Source organism: Acinonyx jubatus, chromosome X, assembly GCF_027475565.1.
Source record: "Acinonyx jubatus isolate Ajub_Pintada_27869175 chromosome X, VMU_Ajub_asm_v1.0, whole genome shotgun sequence".
Taxonomy (NCBI): Eukaryota; Metazoa; Chordata; class Mammalia; order Carnivora; family Felidae; genus Acinonyx; species Acinonyx jubatus.
In genome coordinates this window covers 49,637,515-49,653,641 of record NC_069389.1, presented here as the reverse complement: position 1 = coordinate 49,653,641, position 16,127 = coordinate 49,637,515, and the positions used below count along the sequence as shown (strand labels likewise).

General features: G+C 37.4%; 1 protein-coding gene across 11 annotated transcripts in view; it reads left to right on the top strand.

Annotated features, from left to right (window-relative positions):
- Nucleotides 1-16,127, top strand: part of ARHGEF9 (Cdc42 guanine nucleotide exchange factor 9) — a 193,883-nt gene that overhangs the window by 82,542 nt on the left and 95,214 nt on the right. For 9 of the 11 annotated variants that reach the window (XM_027053213.2, XM_027053217.2, XM_027053215.2 and 6 more), the window contains one exon: nt 15,756-15,947. The exons of 1 other annotated variant lie outside the window; for it this stretch is intronic. In XM_027053213.2, the coding sequence (XP_026909014.1) occupies nt 15,756-15,947 (192 nt within the window). Of the gene's footprint in view, nt 1-5,552; nt 5,670-15,755; nt 15,948-16,127 lie in introns of those variants that run through there. One more of the 11 variants, XM_027053219.2, reaches the window with a different exon arrangement.

Here is a 16,127-nt window from a genome sequence, read left to right as displayed (position 1 = left end):
TTAGGATGGTTTGTCACAAGCAAAAGATATCAATATCTCCAATTCAAACTGTCTGCCTTAATAGGGGCTGTTTAGAGTCTTCCTGTCAATGAAATGGCATTTAGAATGTGAGAGATTTGTGAAAATTATGAAGGCAGTTACAAAAGTACCACCAAAATCCATTTCCTGGCTAGAGACAACAATTTTTTCCCAGATAGCATGTTGCCTTGTGGTTCTAGGGCAGATGGTGTCAAATTGGAGGATAATAATAACGGCTAATACTTGACTTTGTGCCAGGGACTGTTCTAAGGGTTTCATATGTACTACCTTATTTAATCTTCATAATGGCCCCATAAAGTAGATTGATATTATTCTCTATATTTTATAGATGAGGAAACAGTATCAGAGATATTAAGTAACTTATTCTACATTACTCAGCAAGGCAGTTGTAGAGCCAGGATTTGAACCCATGTTCCCAAGTCTATACCTTTCAACACTGTCATAGATTGTCTCTCTTGATATTGTCCAGAGTCTTCAGACTTTGCTTCAATCCTGACTGCTTCCTGTTCACTGTGAACCGTCCATTGCCCTCTCTGGCCTTGAATGTCTCATCTAGGATATAGGACTAATAAAGGTATATGTGTCTGCCATACAGGGCAGTTTTGAAATGAGAAAATCCTGTTCTTGAACTAAGCTTTCAGAGAAGCCAGGAACAATAGAAGAATGATAGAAAATGATAGGGAAGGACTTCTTGTGCAGAGGGTGAAGGGCAGCCATTAGAATGATATGTTTTGTCTTTTATCTTTTCCTTTCCTTTCTTTTTTTTGTCTGTTGTATAAACAAAATTTTCATTGCTCAGGTTGAAGTTTATTGCTCATTGTGTGTATGCTTGAAAAGGAGAACAATTTGTTAGCAGCCTTATTATAATGATCTTTCATGTGACAGTTATTAAATCTCTTCCCCTTGAGGGACAAAGAATGGTTTCTGTGCTTGATTATACCTGCCATGCTGTTTGGCTTTGTGACAGATAGAAACATAAAATGCTTCCTGGAATGCATGCTCAGGGATCTCTAAGCATACCTGATTCTCCTGGAAGCTGGGATTGAGACTCCAGAACAGAGGCAGGATATGTGTGCAAGAAGTGGGAGCTGTGCCTACAACACACTAGGTTTATTTCAGTTTCCCACATCCACCTTTGCAGCCACTGTCATTGTTTAACTGTTGTGGCAGAGAAGGGTGTTTCAGTTACCTTTGTTATAGGAGAGTTCATTTCCTACAATCCCACTCTTTTGTCTGTGTTTTGCCCTTTTGCTGAGTTTTTTGGCTGGGGCTTTCATAAAACAGAAGTACATTAGAGGGCCCTGCTCATGTTTAGAGTTATCTGAAAAAGGAAAAGCCTGCCTTCGGAGATAGTGATCTCATCATTAGTTGTGTTCAAGCAGGAGGGCTGGGCAATTGTTGGCAATGGACATTGTCACTGGAGTTAATGTGTTGATAAAGGGACTGAGGGTAGTATGGACTGGATGACCTACCATTTCCTTTATTACTCTTATTCCACAACTCTGAGATTCTATTATTTAATGTGACTGGTAGTAACACTTCACTTTCTTGGAGGATGGCTCATGTTTTATTCCTCTCTGGCTGGCTAGATTTGATCTTTGAAAATATTGAGCTGACATTTAGACAATATTGCTTACCCATTATCTTCTCAGAAACATCACACTGCTAGAGCTGGGGAGAGGCTGGCTTTCTGTGACACTGCTTAAGCCCCTGTTGAACTCTTCACAGGTACTAAGGCATAATGCCAGGACCTGAGAGAGCTGGATATTATGGCACCTCTCCTTTAAGAACTACCAAACCATTTGCAGGGAGAGGCTACTAAAGAGGTTGAAAAGTATGTACCAAAGGATGAGTTAGCATGAGTTTAACATGTGGAACAATGAATTCACTGGAGTATGTGCATAGGCACATAAATGCATGGGGAAAGGTCAGAAAGGATTATACAAAATAATTTATAACCATGGTTTCCTTAAGAAAGGTGGAAATAACTGGGATGATGAGTGGTCAAAGGGGAACTTTCACCTTATCTAGATTATTTTGACTTTTTCTTTTTTAAATTTAAATCCAAGTTAGTTAACATATAGTGTAATAATGATTTCAGGAATAGAAATTTGTGATTCATCATTTGCATATAACACCCAGTGCTCATCCCAACAAGTGTCCTTCTTAATGCGCCTTGCCCATTTATCCCAACCCCTCACCCAACACCCCTTCAGCAACCCTTTGTTCTCTGTATTTAGTGTCTCTTACAGCTTGTCTCCCTCTCTGTTTTTAATCTATTTTTGCTTCCCTTCCCTTATGTTCATCTGTTTTGTATCTTAAATTCCACATATGAGTAAAGTCATCTATTTGTCTTTCTCTGATTGACTTACTTCGCTTGGCATAGTACAATCTAGTTCCATCCATGTGGTTTCAAATGGCAACATTTCATTCCGTTTGATCACTGAGTAATATACCATTGTGTGTATGTGTGTGTGTGTGTATCTGTCACACATATTCTTTATTCATTCATCAATTGATGGATATTTGGTCTCTTTCCAATAATTTGGCTGTTGGTGATAGTGCTGTTATAAACTTTGGAGTGAATGTGCCCCTTCAAAACAGCACTACTGTATCCTTTGGATAAATACCTAGTAGTGCAATTGTTGGGTCATAGGGTAGTCCTACTTTTAATTTTTTAAGGAACCTACATACTGTTTTCCAGAGTGGCTATACCAGTTTGCATTCCCACTAATAGTGAAAATGTGTTCCCCTTTCTCTGCATCCTTGCCAACACCTGTTGTCTCCTGAGATGTTAATTTTAGCCATTCTGACTGGTATCTCACGGTGGTTTTGATTTGTATTTCCCTGATGGTGAGGGATGTTGAGCATTTTTTCATGCGTCAGTTGGCCATATGGGTGTCTTCTTTGGAGAAGTGCCTATTCATGTCTTTTGCCCATGTCTTCACAGGAGTGTTTGTTTTTTGTATGTTTACTTTGATAAATTCTTTATAGATTTTGGATACTAACCCTTTATCTGATATGTCATTTGCAAATATCTTATTCTTACATTCCATTGGTTGCCTTTTAGTTTTGTTGATTGTTTCCTTCACTGTGCAGAAGCTTTTTATCTTCATGAGTTCCCAATGAGTTCATTTTTGCTTTTGCTTCCCTTGACTCCAGAGACATGCCACGTAAAAATTTGCTGCGACCAAAATCAAAGAGGTTGTTGCCTGTTTTCTCCTCTAGGATTTTGATATCTTCCTGTCTTACATTTATGTCTTTCATCCATTTTGAGTTTATTTTTCTGTATGGTGTAAGCAAGTGGCCCAGGTTCATTCTTCTGCATGTTACTGTTCAGTTTTCCCAACACCATTTGCTGAAGAGACTTTCATTTTTATATTGGATATTCCTTCCTGCTTTGTCAAAGATTAGCTGGACATATGTTTGTGGGTCCATTTCTGGGTTCTCTATTCTGTTCCATTGACCTATGTGTCTGTTTTTGTGCCAGTACCATACTGTCTTGATGATTACAGCTTTGTAATACATTTTGAAGTCCAGGATTGTGATGCCTCCTGCTTTGGTTTTCTTTTTCAAGATTGCTTGAATTGCCCTATTCAGGGTATTTTCTGGTTCCATACAAATTTTAGGATTGTTTGTTCTAGCTCTGTGAAGAATGCTGGTGTTTTTTGATGGGGATTGCATTGAATATGTAGATTGCTTTGGGTAGTATTGACATTTTAACAATATTTTTTCTTCCAATCCATGAGCATGGACCATTTTCCCATTTTTTGTGTGTCTTCTTTAATTTCTTTCATAAGATTTCTATAGTTTTCAGTGTATAAATTTTTTACCTCTTTGGTTTGGTTTATTCCTACATATTTTATGGTTTTGGGTGCAAGTGTAAACAGGATCAATTCCTTGATTTCTCTTTCTGCCACTTCATTATTGGTGTATAGAAATGCAACCGATTTCTGTTCATTGATTTTATATGCTGCAACCTGGCTGAATCCATGTATCAGTTCTAGCAGTTTTTTGGTGGAGTCTTTTGTATTTTCCACATAGAGTATCATGTTGTCTGTGAAGAGTGAATGTTTGACTTCTCCCTTGCTGATTTGGATACCTTTAATTTCTTTGTGTTGTCTGATTGCTGAGGCTATGATTTCCAACATTATTTTGAATAACAGTAGTAGAGAGTGGACATCCTTGTTGTGTTCCTGATTTTAGGGAGAAAGCTCTCAGTTTTTCCCCATTGAGAATGATATTACCAGCACTCTTTCATATATGGCCTTTATGCTCTTGAGGTATGATCCTTCTATCCCTACTTTCTTGAGTGTTTTTGTCAAGAAAGGATGCTGTATTTCATCAAATACTTTCTCTGCATCTATTGAGAGGATTATATGGTTCTTATCCTCTCTTTTATTGTGATGTATCTCATTGATTAATTTGAGGATATGGAACCAGTCCTGCATCCCAGGCATAAATCCCACTTGATCGTGGTGAATAATTCTTTTAATGTATTTTTGGATCGGGTTGGCTAGTATCTTGTTGAGATTTTTTGCATCCATGTTCATCAGGAAAATTTGTCTGTAGTTCTCTTTTTCAGTGGGGTCTTTGCATTTCTATTTATTGGAACAGCCTCAAAAGAATAGGTGTTAACTCTTTTTTAAATGTTTGGTAGAATTCCCTTGGAAATCCATCTGGCCCTGGAACCTTGTTTGCCTGGAGATTTTTTATTATTGATTCAACTTCCTTACTGGTTATAGGTCTGTTCAAATTTTCCATTTTTTCCTGTTTCCATTTTGGTAGTTTATATGTTTCTAGGCATTTGTCCATTTCTTCCATATTGTCCAATATGTTGGCATATAATTGCTCATAATACTCTCTTACTATTGCTTGTATTTCTGTGGTATTGGTTGTGATCTCTTCTCTTTCATTTGTGATTTTATTGATTTGTTGTCCTTTTTTCTTTTTGATAAATGTGGCTAGGGGTTTATAAATTTTGTTAATTCTTTCAAAGATCCTTTCATTGATCTGTTTTACTGTCTTTTTTTTCCTTTTGATATCATTGATTTCTGCCTAATCTTTATTATTTACCTTCTTCTGCTGGTTTTGAATGTTATTTACTGTTCTTTTTTGAGCTCTTTTACATGTAAGGTTAGGTTGTGTATTTGAGACCTTTCTTCCTTCTTTAGGAAGGCTTGCATTGCTATATACTTCCCTCTTATGACGGCTTTTGCTGAATCCGAGAAGTTTTTGGCTGTCAGGTTTTCATTTTCATTGGCTTCCATGTTCTTTTTAATTTCCTCTTTAATATATTGGTTAATCATTTATTCTTTAGTAGGATCTTCTTTACTCTTTAAGTGTTTATGGTTTTGCCAATTTTTTCTTATTGTTGATTTCGAGTTTCATAACATTGTGTTCTGAAAATATGCAAGGTATGATCTCGATTTTTTTGTACTTAGGGCTGATTTGTGACCCAGTATGTGATATGTTCTGGAGAATGTTTCATGTGTACTTGAGAAGAATGTGTATTCTGCTTTTTTAGGATGAAACATTCTGAATATATCTGTTAAGTCCATCCGGTCCAGTGTGTCATTCAAAGCCATTGTTTCCTTGTTAGTTCCTGCTTCGGAGATCTGTCCATTGCTGTAAGTGGGGTGTTAAAGTCCCCTACTATTATGTATTATTATCAATGAGTTTGTTTATGTTTCTGATTAATAAATTTATATATTTGGGTACTTCTTGTTTGGGGCATAAATATTTACAATTGTTAGATCTTCTTGCTGGATAGACTCCTTAATTATGATACAATGCCCTTCTTCATCTCTTGTTACAGTCTTTATTTTAAAATGTGGTTTGCCTGATATAAGTATGGCTACTACAGCTTTTTTTTTATTACCATAAGCTTGATAGATGGTTCTCTATCCCCTTACTTTCAATCTGCAGGTATCTTTAGGTCTAAAATGAGTCACTTATAAGAAGCGTATAGATGAGTATTGCTTTCTTATCCATTCTGATACCCAATGTATTTTGATTGGAGCATTTAGTCCATTGACATTTAGAGTTAGTACTGAAAACTGTGAATTTTATGCCATTGTGTTGCCTGTAGACTTTTATTTTCAGGTGATGTTCCCTAGTCCTTTCTAGTCTTTGTTGCCTTTGGTCTTTGTTTTGTCTTTCCTCCACTCAAAGATTCCCCCTTAAAGTTTCTTGCAAGGCTGGTTTAGTGGTCATGAACTCCTTTAGTTTCTGTTTGTATGGGAAACTCTTAACTCTCCTTCTATTTTGAATGATAGCCTTACTGGACAAAGAAGGCTATCTTGACTGCATATTTTTCTGATTCAGCATATTGAATGTATCCTGCCACTCCTTTCTGGCCTGCCAAGTCTCTGTGGATAGGTCTGCTACAAACCTGATCTGTCTTCCATTATAGGTTAAGGACTTTTTTTCCTTTGCCACTTTCATAATTCTTTCCTTGTCTGTGTGTTTTGTGAATTTGACTATGATATGCCTTGATGATTGTCGATTTTTGTTTACTCTAATGGGAGTTTTGTGTGCTTCTTGGATTTTGATGGCTCTGTCCTTCCCCAGATTAGGAAAATTTTCAGCTATAATTTGCTCTCATTAACCTTCTTCCCCCTTTTCTCTCTCTTCATCTTCTGGGACTCTTATTATTCAGATGTTATTCCTTGTTAATAAGTCACTGAGTTCTCTGAGTCTTGTATTGTGATCTTTGCCTTTGTTTCCCTCCTTTTTTTCTGCTTCATTTTTCTCCATTATTTTTTCTTGTATATCACTGATTCACTGTTGTGCTTTGTACATCCTTGCTGCTGTGGCATCCAATTGAGATTGTATCTCGGTTATAGCATTTTTAATTTCATCCTGACAAGATTTTTCTTCTCTTATCTCCACAGAAAGGGATTCTATGCTTTTTCAACCCCAGCTAGTATTCTTATTCATGTAGTTCTAAATTGTATTTCAGATATCTTTCTTATATCTGTTTTAAGCCCCTGGCTGTCATTTCTTCCTGTTCTTTCTTTTGAGGTAAATTCCTTTGTTTTCTCATTTGGGCAAAAGAAAAATTTAATAAATAAAAAATAAAAATTAAAAAAATTAAAAACAAAACAATCAAATAAAGGAAGCTAGATCCTGGGTGTGTTTTGGTCTGCTTGTTGAAAGACACTTGATAGAATAGAGGAAAAAGGGAAAGAAAAGTAGGAAAATAAAAATAAAGTTAAGAAAAAATTTAAAAATTAAAATTTTATATAATAGAATAACATGAAATAAAGAAAGTGAAATAGAATAAAAAATAAAAATAATATAGAATTTATTTTTTTAATTAAAAAAAGAAAATAAAATTTTCTCTTCTCTTTCTGTATCCAAGAAAAAGAAAGAAAAAAAATTAAACAAGGACAGAAGAGAAGCAAAAGAAAAAAAGTGAACTAATTAATAAACCAGCAAACAGAATGAAACCCAAATAAGGTTACATCCCATTTCCCCTAGAACTCAAATCTTGAAGCTCTTTATAGACTAAACAGGATGAGGGACTTGTCCTGGTATTCTAGGGGATGTGCTTGGAGGCACAGTTGGGTGGGGATTGGAGTAAGGTCTCCGTTCTCCACTAGCTGGTGCCGCTTAGCCTTACTGGGGTGGATCAGTGTGGCACATGTGTGTGTGCTGGGAGAGGTGGAAATGTCTTCACCCAGCTCTCTAGTCTCAGGAACAGGAACTTCGAGCTCTCACCGTCCTGTGATCAAGCGCTCTTCCTTTGTCTCAAGCCTCTGTCAACTCCCTGCCTCTATCCTGTCCATGTCCAAACTGTCTGCCTGCCAGGTGGCACCTCCTTCTAGAGTTTTATCTCGGATGAATTGTGTTTCAAAACCCCACACTTCAGAAGCCCCTGTGTCTTGGACCCATGCTCTGGGGGAAGGTCTTGCTGAGCAATGGCTGGGTGCTGGCTTGCCCCGGAAAATGTTAGTGTGATTGCACAGTGATAGACGTTCAGAGATCATGGAAAATCACAACAGACAGCTGGCACCAGGTTTTGCCACACTCTGGTGTCTTTGTCCCAATACCAGCAAACATGGTGTCTTTGTCCCAATACCAGCAAACATGGCTGCTCTCTGGAGTTCCCTGGAACCTTGGCCTGTTCAGAGGCATATGGCTTCTACCAAATGCACTCCAAGCAGGGGAACCACTTCTCCCTCTCTGGCACATGGACCCCTCAGACCCCACTGCCTGCTCCTGGGGATTCACCCTACTTACTCACCAGAGCACTGAGTTCCAGAACTTCAGACTCTGTGCTCCACTGTTTATAGAATCCTAATGGTATTGAAACCCTCTCCTTTCTTCCCATCAGTGATTTTGGGGAACAGATTTCTTGTTCAATCCCCTGTGTTTTCACCTTTTTCTTTCTCTCCAGCTACTTTCGAGGAGTGTTTTTCCTGCACTCTCCCAATGCACTGCACTCTCCCCCTTTCTCTGTCCTCTCCCCACAAAAACAGCTCCCTACCCTCCATGGCTTTTCTCTCCCCCAGTTCACCTCTCTGCACCATGTACCTGTCAAGTTCTGTGGCTCAAGTTATGCAGATTGTTGTGTTAATCCTCAGATCAACTCCCTAGGCATGTAAAATCTTTTGGTGCTAATCTAGCTGCATTTCAGGGATGAGACAGGCTGAGGGGCTCCATGCTGCTCCGCCATCTTCCCCAAACCCGCCTAACTTTTTATTTTTTATAGTTGCCATGTGACAAAAATTTACCATTTTAAAGGATACAATTTAGTGGATTTTACTACAGTTGACTTAACACAGATTTAAACAGTGTGGGTCCACTTATACATGGATTTTTTGATAAATATAATATAGTACTATAAATGTATTTTCTTTATGATTTTCTTAACATTTTTTCTCTCGCTCACTTAATTACAGGAGTGCAGTATATAATACATATACAATATATATATTAATCTACTGTTATTGGTAAGGATTCTGGTCAATAGTAGGCTCTTAATAGTTAAGTTTTGGAGTCAAAAGTTATACACAGATTTTTGACTGTGTGGGAAGTTGGTGCCCCTAACATCTGCATTGTTCAAGGGTCACCTGGGCATTAATTGTGCAACAATCACTACTATCTATTCTAGAACATTTTCATCACTCCTCAAAGGTAACCCTGCAACCATTAGCAGTCATTCTCCATTATCCCACTTCCCCTAGTCCTGGAAACCACTAATCTGTTTTGTGTCTTTTGGGAATTTCATATAAATGGTGTATAATATGTGGTTATTTGTGTGTCTGGCTTCCTTTACTTAGCATGGTGTCCTTGAGGTTCATTCATATTGTATTTTATTCCTTTGTATTGCTAAATAGTATTCTATTTTGTGTTTGTGTATGTGTGTGTTCACATACATACCACATTTATCTATTTATCAGTTGAACTTCTGCATTGTTTTCACATTTTGGCTATTATGAGTAATGCTGCTATGAATATATGTATACCAGTTTTTGTGTGAACTTATATTTTCAGTATTATTGAGTATATACATAGGAGAGGAACTACTATGTTAAATTATGTGGAAACTATAATTTAACTTTTGGAGAAATTGCCAAATTGTTTTCCACAGTAGTTTTACCAATTTACACTCCTATCAACAGTGTATGAAGGTTCTAATTTCTCCATATCCTCATCACACATGTTATTATCCATTTTTTTTATTATAGCCATTCTATTGGGTGTGAAGTGATATCTCATTGTGATTTTGATTTGTATTTCCCTGACAGCTAATGGTGTTGAGTGTCTTTACATGTATTTATTGGCCATTTATATATATCTTCTTTGGAAAAATGTTCAGATGCATTGCCCATTTTGAAGCGGTATTTGCCATTTTATTCTTCAGTTCTATATATTCTGGATACTAGGTCCTTATCAGATATAGTATAGTCAAATATTTTCTTCCATTCTACGCATTGTTTCACTTTCTTGATGCTATCATTTGCAAAGCAAAAGTTTTTAATTTGGATGAAGTCTATTTTTTTAATTTATGTAAAAAACTACTGCATAATCCACAGTCACAAATATTTGCTTCTGTGTTGTTTGACATGTTTTATAATTTTAGCTTTTACATTTAGGCCTTTAATCCATTTTGAGTTAGTTTTCACATATTGTGTGAGGTATGGGTCCAGGCTTATTCTTTTGCATGTGGATATCCAGTTGCCCAGCACCATTTGTTGAAAGGACTATACCCTCCCCTTTTGAATTGTCTTGATACCTTTGAAAAAATCTCAGTTTAGCATAAATGTTGGGTATAGTTCTTTTTTAAGTTTATTTATTTGAGAGAGAGTGTGTGCACAAGTTTGGGAGGGGAAGAGAGAGAGAGTGAAGGCGAGAGAGAAGCCCAAGCAGGCTTTGTGTTTTCAGTGCAGAGCCTAACGTGGGGTCCAATCTCATGAGCCGTGAGATCATGACCTGAGCTGAAACCAAGAATCAGATGCTTAGCCAACTGAGCCACCCAAGCGCCCCTAGGTATATTTCTGTACTTTCACCTATTTCATTGATCTTTATATCTATTCTTGTGACAGTACCACTCTCTCTTGGTTACTAGAGGCTTATAGTAAGTTTTGGAATCAGGAAGTGTGAGTCTTTCAACATTGTTCTTCTTTTTCAAAATTGTTCTGGTTATTCTGTGTTTTTAAATTTCCATATGAAATTTAGAATAAGCTTGTCAATTTCTGCCAAGAAGCAAGCTGAGAGTTATGATAGGGATTGTGTTGAATCTGAATCAACTTGCAGAATATTACCATCTTAACAATATTAAATCTTCCAATCCATGAACACGAGATAGCTTTTTATTTAGTTAGGTCTTCTTGACTTACTTTCAACAATGTTTTGCAGTGTTCAGTGCACAAATCTTGCACTTCTTTTGTGAAATGTATTCCTGAGGATTTTGTTCTTTCTGATGCCTCTTAAATTGGATTGTTTTCTTAATTTCATTTTCAAAAATACATTTGGCCTTTGCGTATTGATCTTGTATCATGCAAAATTGCTTAATTAATTTATTAGTGTATATGTGTATATATATAAAATCATGTCATATATGAATAGTTTTGATTTTTCTTTCTAATCTGAATGCTTTTTGTCTCCAGTTGTTCAAGCCTTCAGTACAAATGTTGCATAGAGGTGATGTTTGTTCGTGACTGTAGGATGAAAATGTTCAGTCTTTCACCATTAAGTATATTAACTATGGGTGGTCCATAAATTTCTATCAGCTGATTGAGAAAGTTTCTTCTCTGAAAGGGTGTTGGACTTTCCCAAATGTTTTTTCTCTGTCTGTTGACATGATTGTGTATTTTTCAAACTTTTATTCCATTAATATGGTGTATTACATTGACTGAGTTTCATATGTTGAACGAACCTTGCATTCCTGGGATTAATCCCATCTGATAAAGTGGATTAAATACACACACACACACACACACACACACACACACACACACACACATTACTGGATTTGGTCTGCAAGTATTTTGTTGAGAGTTTCTGCATTTCTATTTTTGAAAGTTAATGAAACATTAGTGTTAATTATTTTTAAATGTTTTGTAGACTTCACCAGTGATGCCATCTCATACTGATTTTTTCCCGTGTAAGAAGTTTTTAATTAGTAAACCAATCTCTTTGCTTCTCATTGGCCTATTCAGATTTTCTATTTTTTATCATTCTAGGAATTTATTTCGTCAGGCTATCTAATTTGTTGGCGTACAGTTGCTCATAGTGTTCCCTTTAATCATTTTTTTTTTAAATTCTGTTTATTGGCAGTGATATTTCATCTTTTATTCCTGATTTTAATAATTTGAGTCTTCTCTTTTTTCTCTATTTTAACTTTTTACAAAGCTAGTGTATTCCTGTATCAATTATGTAATTAAAAAATAAAACAATGGAAGATACATATAAAATAGAAAGGCATATCAAAATGGGGATCTGGGTAAGTTGGTAACTCCCTGGCAGTCATTTCTCCTCTATGGACCTAGGTTTCTTCATCAGAAAGTTATTATATTGGTTCATTGTTGCTGAAGTGGTTGAAAGTCTCTGTACTTTCAGATTATTTACATGATCAAATGTGGGATTAAAGAACATAGTTGGGAGTATTTGTGGGTAGAAAGTAGACCAGTTTTGGAGAATCCCGGTATTCCTGAAGGACATAGTAGAGAAGCTAAGTATTGAAATGCACATTGAAGCTGAGTTATGGTAATATTTGAATTCCAGGGTGAGAGATTTGAACTTGGTAACAGGGAACTACTGAAGATTTTGGAGTGTGAGAGTAGATAATCAAAGTGATATTCAAAGAAATTGGTCTGGTAATGGTATATGGGAGGGATTAGAGCTGGAAGATAACCCAGAGAAGTCATCTAGGGAATGGGGGTCATGACAGTGGGAATGGAAAAAAAAAGAGATGAGAACCAGAGATATTCTCTGATTTGGAAAGCACTCCCTGGAATGGCTAAGGGGGCAGGGGAGGGAGGAGTTAGCTGTCTTGTTCACTCTGTGTCTCTCATAATTAGTGGTGAGGCACAGAATAGGTCCAAAATATATTTATTTGTTAAATTGAATTGCATTAACCCAGCTTTGCTTAGAGTTCAATGAAGGCTGAAGAAAATAGTCTTCAAGTACTCTGAGAGGACTTCCAGGAAAGCCTTCCAAGTTGCTAGCCTCTAGACACTCTTTATTCACACCCCACTCCTGCAAATATAATGTACTCCTTCCCTCTGGAACTGTTCCAGAGAGTCATCTAATTCCAGCCATCCAAAATCCAATATTTTGAATGGGCTTGTCTTAAACTCCTGAAAAGAAAAGAAATGTTTTTCTTTTTAATCTCTTAAAGGCCTGCCTATGGTAACCTTTTTGTTTTGCTGTATTTTAATTTAAATTTTACTTAGTTAACATACAGTGCAATATTGGTTTCAGAGTAGAATTCAGTTATTCATCACTTACATACAACATCCAGTGCTCATCACACATGCCCTCCTTAATACCCATCACACATCTAGCCCATCTCCCACCCACCTCCCTCCATCAATCCTCAGTTTGTTCTCTATCATGAACAGTTTCTTGTGGTTTGTTTCCTTCTCTCCTCTTTCCCCCAGGCCCCTTCCCATATGTACATCTGTTTTGTTTCTTAAATTCCACATATGAGTGAAATCATATGGTGTTTATCTTTCCCTGACTGACTTATTTCACTTGGCATAATACATTCTAGCTCCATCCATGTCGTTGCAAATGGCAAGATTTCATTTTTTTGATGGCTAATTAATATTCTAATATATATATATATATATATATATATATATATATATATGTATTTATATATACCATGCCTTCTTTATCCATTCATCAGTTGATGGATATTTGGACTCTCTCCATAGTTTGGCTATTGTTGATAATGCTGCTACAAACATTGTGGTGCATGTACCCCTTCAAATCTGTATTTTTGCATCCTTTAGGTAAATATCTAATAGTGCAATTGCTGGGTCTTAAGGTAGTTCTATTTTTAGCTTTTTGAGGAACCTCCATACTGTTCTCCAGAGTGGTTACACCAGTTTGCTTTTCCACCAACAATGTGAGAGAGTTCCCCTTTCTATGCATCCTCACCAACACCTGTTGTTTCTTTTGTTGTTAATTTTAGCCATTCTGACAGGTGTGAGGTTGTATCTCATTCTGGGAAAAGGAAAACAAAACTGAAGGTATAATATTTCTAGATTTCAAGCTATATTACAAAGCTGTAGTCATCAAGACAATGTGGTACTGGCACAAAAACAGACATAGACCAATGGAACAGAATAGAAAACCCAGAAATGGACCCACAATTACATCGTCAACTAATCTTTGACAAAGCAGGAAAGAATATCCTATGGTACCATTTTTTATAGCAAAACTTAGCTTGCTTTGTGGGAAGCTGGGAAAAGCTAGTGAATTATTATAGGATGAAGCTTTTATTGTTTCAAAGAGATGACATCATGTATATGATGTCCTTACTTCAATGCCTTAGAATCACCTTTTTGAACAGATCTGTTCCTTGACCAATCATCCCTCATCATTTCCTATTGATTGTATGAAAGGGAAGCTATCAGCATATTGAGGACACAAAGTTGACCTTTGGAAGCTGGAAAGATATTTCCAATAGAACATTTGTAGAGGGTGATAAGTTCTGAATAGAGATACATTTTTGCACATGTGGCTGTGTATGCAAAGTGCATTAAAAGAAGTCAGCCCTATTTTGGCCTGTGGAAAATAGGTAGATTATATGCTTGTGACATCTCTAGGCTTTCTGGGTGGTAACCATGCTCCTCATCCTCTGTGAGGCAATAAGAGAGGGGAGAATACACAGAGTTGAAAAGTAACTACTGTTCCTGTAGCTCCATCCCAAAGCCTCTGTCCTCCTACGGCCACTCACTAATAGGGACTTTCTGGTGGCAAAAATAATAATGCATCTAAATTTCTTGATCTCAGCTTCTTGAGGCAGGAAAGTGGAAAAAGCTGGGGGGTTATGGAGGGCAAAGATAGATTGTTGATTAAAGCTGTTGAGACAACTGACAAGCTCTTTGGTTAATTCCCCTGGCAGATTTTACCACCATTCCTAGGGTCCCACCCTTCCTTTTTTCCTTGATACCATGACTTTCCTCCTTCCTAGGAATGGGGTAAAATGAGTCATCTTCCTGATTTAAGTTGTCATCTCAGATCCAGAAATATCTCACTCAGCCTCCCGAAAGGAGGTTTTTCTGCATCCCTTTGCCTTCATGTGTTGGAATGGGTAATTTCAATGTCTACCAACTGTACCTATTTATGATAATTCTGATAATTCTCATCTCACCTTGGCCCAATACCTTCCTTACTCTTTTCCTGTTTTCCTTAGAGTCAGAGGTGTAAAGATGCTAGCACAGTGGTTAAGAGCACAGGCTCTGAAAGTCAGATCACCTGGTTCCTGTCCCAGCTCTTCTGCTTTCCTAACTGTGACTTGGGACAAATTACTTAACTTTTTTGAGCCTCTGTCTCCTCTTCTGTGAAATAGAGGTAATAATGGTACATGCCTAGCAGGACTGAGTAATACAATTCATTGAAAACTGTTAGTATAGTAGTTGCTGTATAGTTAGTGCTCAATCAATAGCTATTGCTATTATGTGTGTGGGGACATTCAGTCATTTCCACTCTAAGAACTTTATATACTCAAGGCATGTCAGGTTTTAATTATTATTTGTGCATCTTTTGATGTAAATCAACTCTGAAGGTCCTGTTTTCAAAATGCCCACTCCAATATCCAAATTTGGTCTCCATGATCATAGGTGTTGTGTTTGATCCAGATGTGGCACAGGCCCAACCATGTCTGGCTTAGTCTTTTTATCCAGCTGTGCTGCCTAGATATGCTCAAGCATGAATTAGTTATATTTTCCACAACTCCTTTCTCCTCTGAAACCTTAGATAAGAAGCCTCTCAGAGATGACTTTTCCTTCTTCAAAGTTCTATCCTTCTGCATCCTCCATTTTACAGATAGGTCATCAGGGGCCTAGAGAGGATTAAACTTATGGATAGGGCCTGGAAGTCACCCTAAAGCCAAGCTTGACATTCAGTTTACAGGGGCCTCTTGTCAAATGGTCTCTGAATACTTGAAGAATTTAGTTTATCATTTTTCTACTTGATTGGAAACTTTTCAAAGAAGGAAACTATTATTCTTCTTCTGCCTGCTTCCACAGCTCTGGGTGAACCAGGAGGATGGGGTAGAGGAAGGGCCCAGTGATGTGCAGAATGGGCACCTGGACCCCAACTCAGACTGCCTTTGTCTGGGCCGGCCACTACAGAACCGGGACCAGATGCGAGCCAATGTCATCAATGAGATCATGAGCACCGAACGTCATTACATCAAGCACCTCAAGGACATTTGTGAGGTAGGCCCAGCTATGATAGTTTATGTGGGGGCACCCAGGGTGTAATAGAGGGCATTTTCATGAAGAACCAACAACTCTGCTGAGCTTTACCTGTGACAGTCCCAAGATGTTGGAAAGAGCAGCTGGACTGGCCTCTTCTATTCTGTTCAATGGGTAAAACAGGTCCCTTGGAGTTTCTCA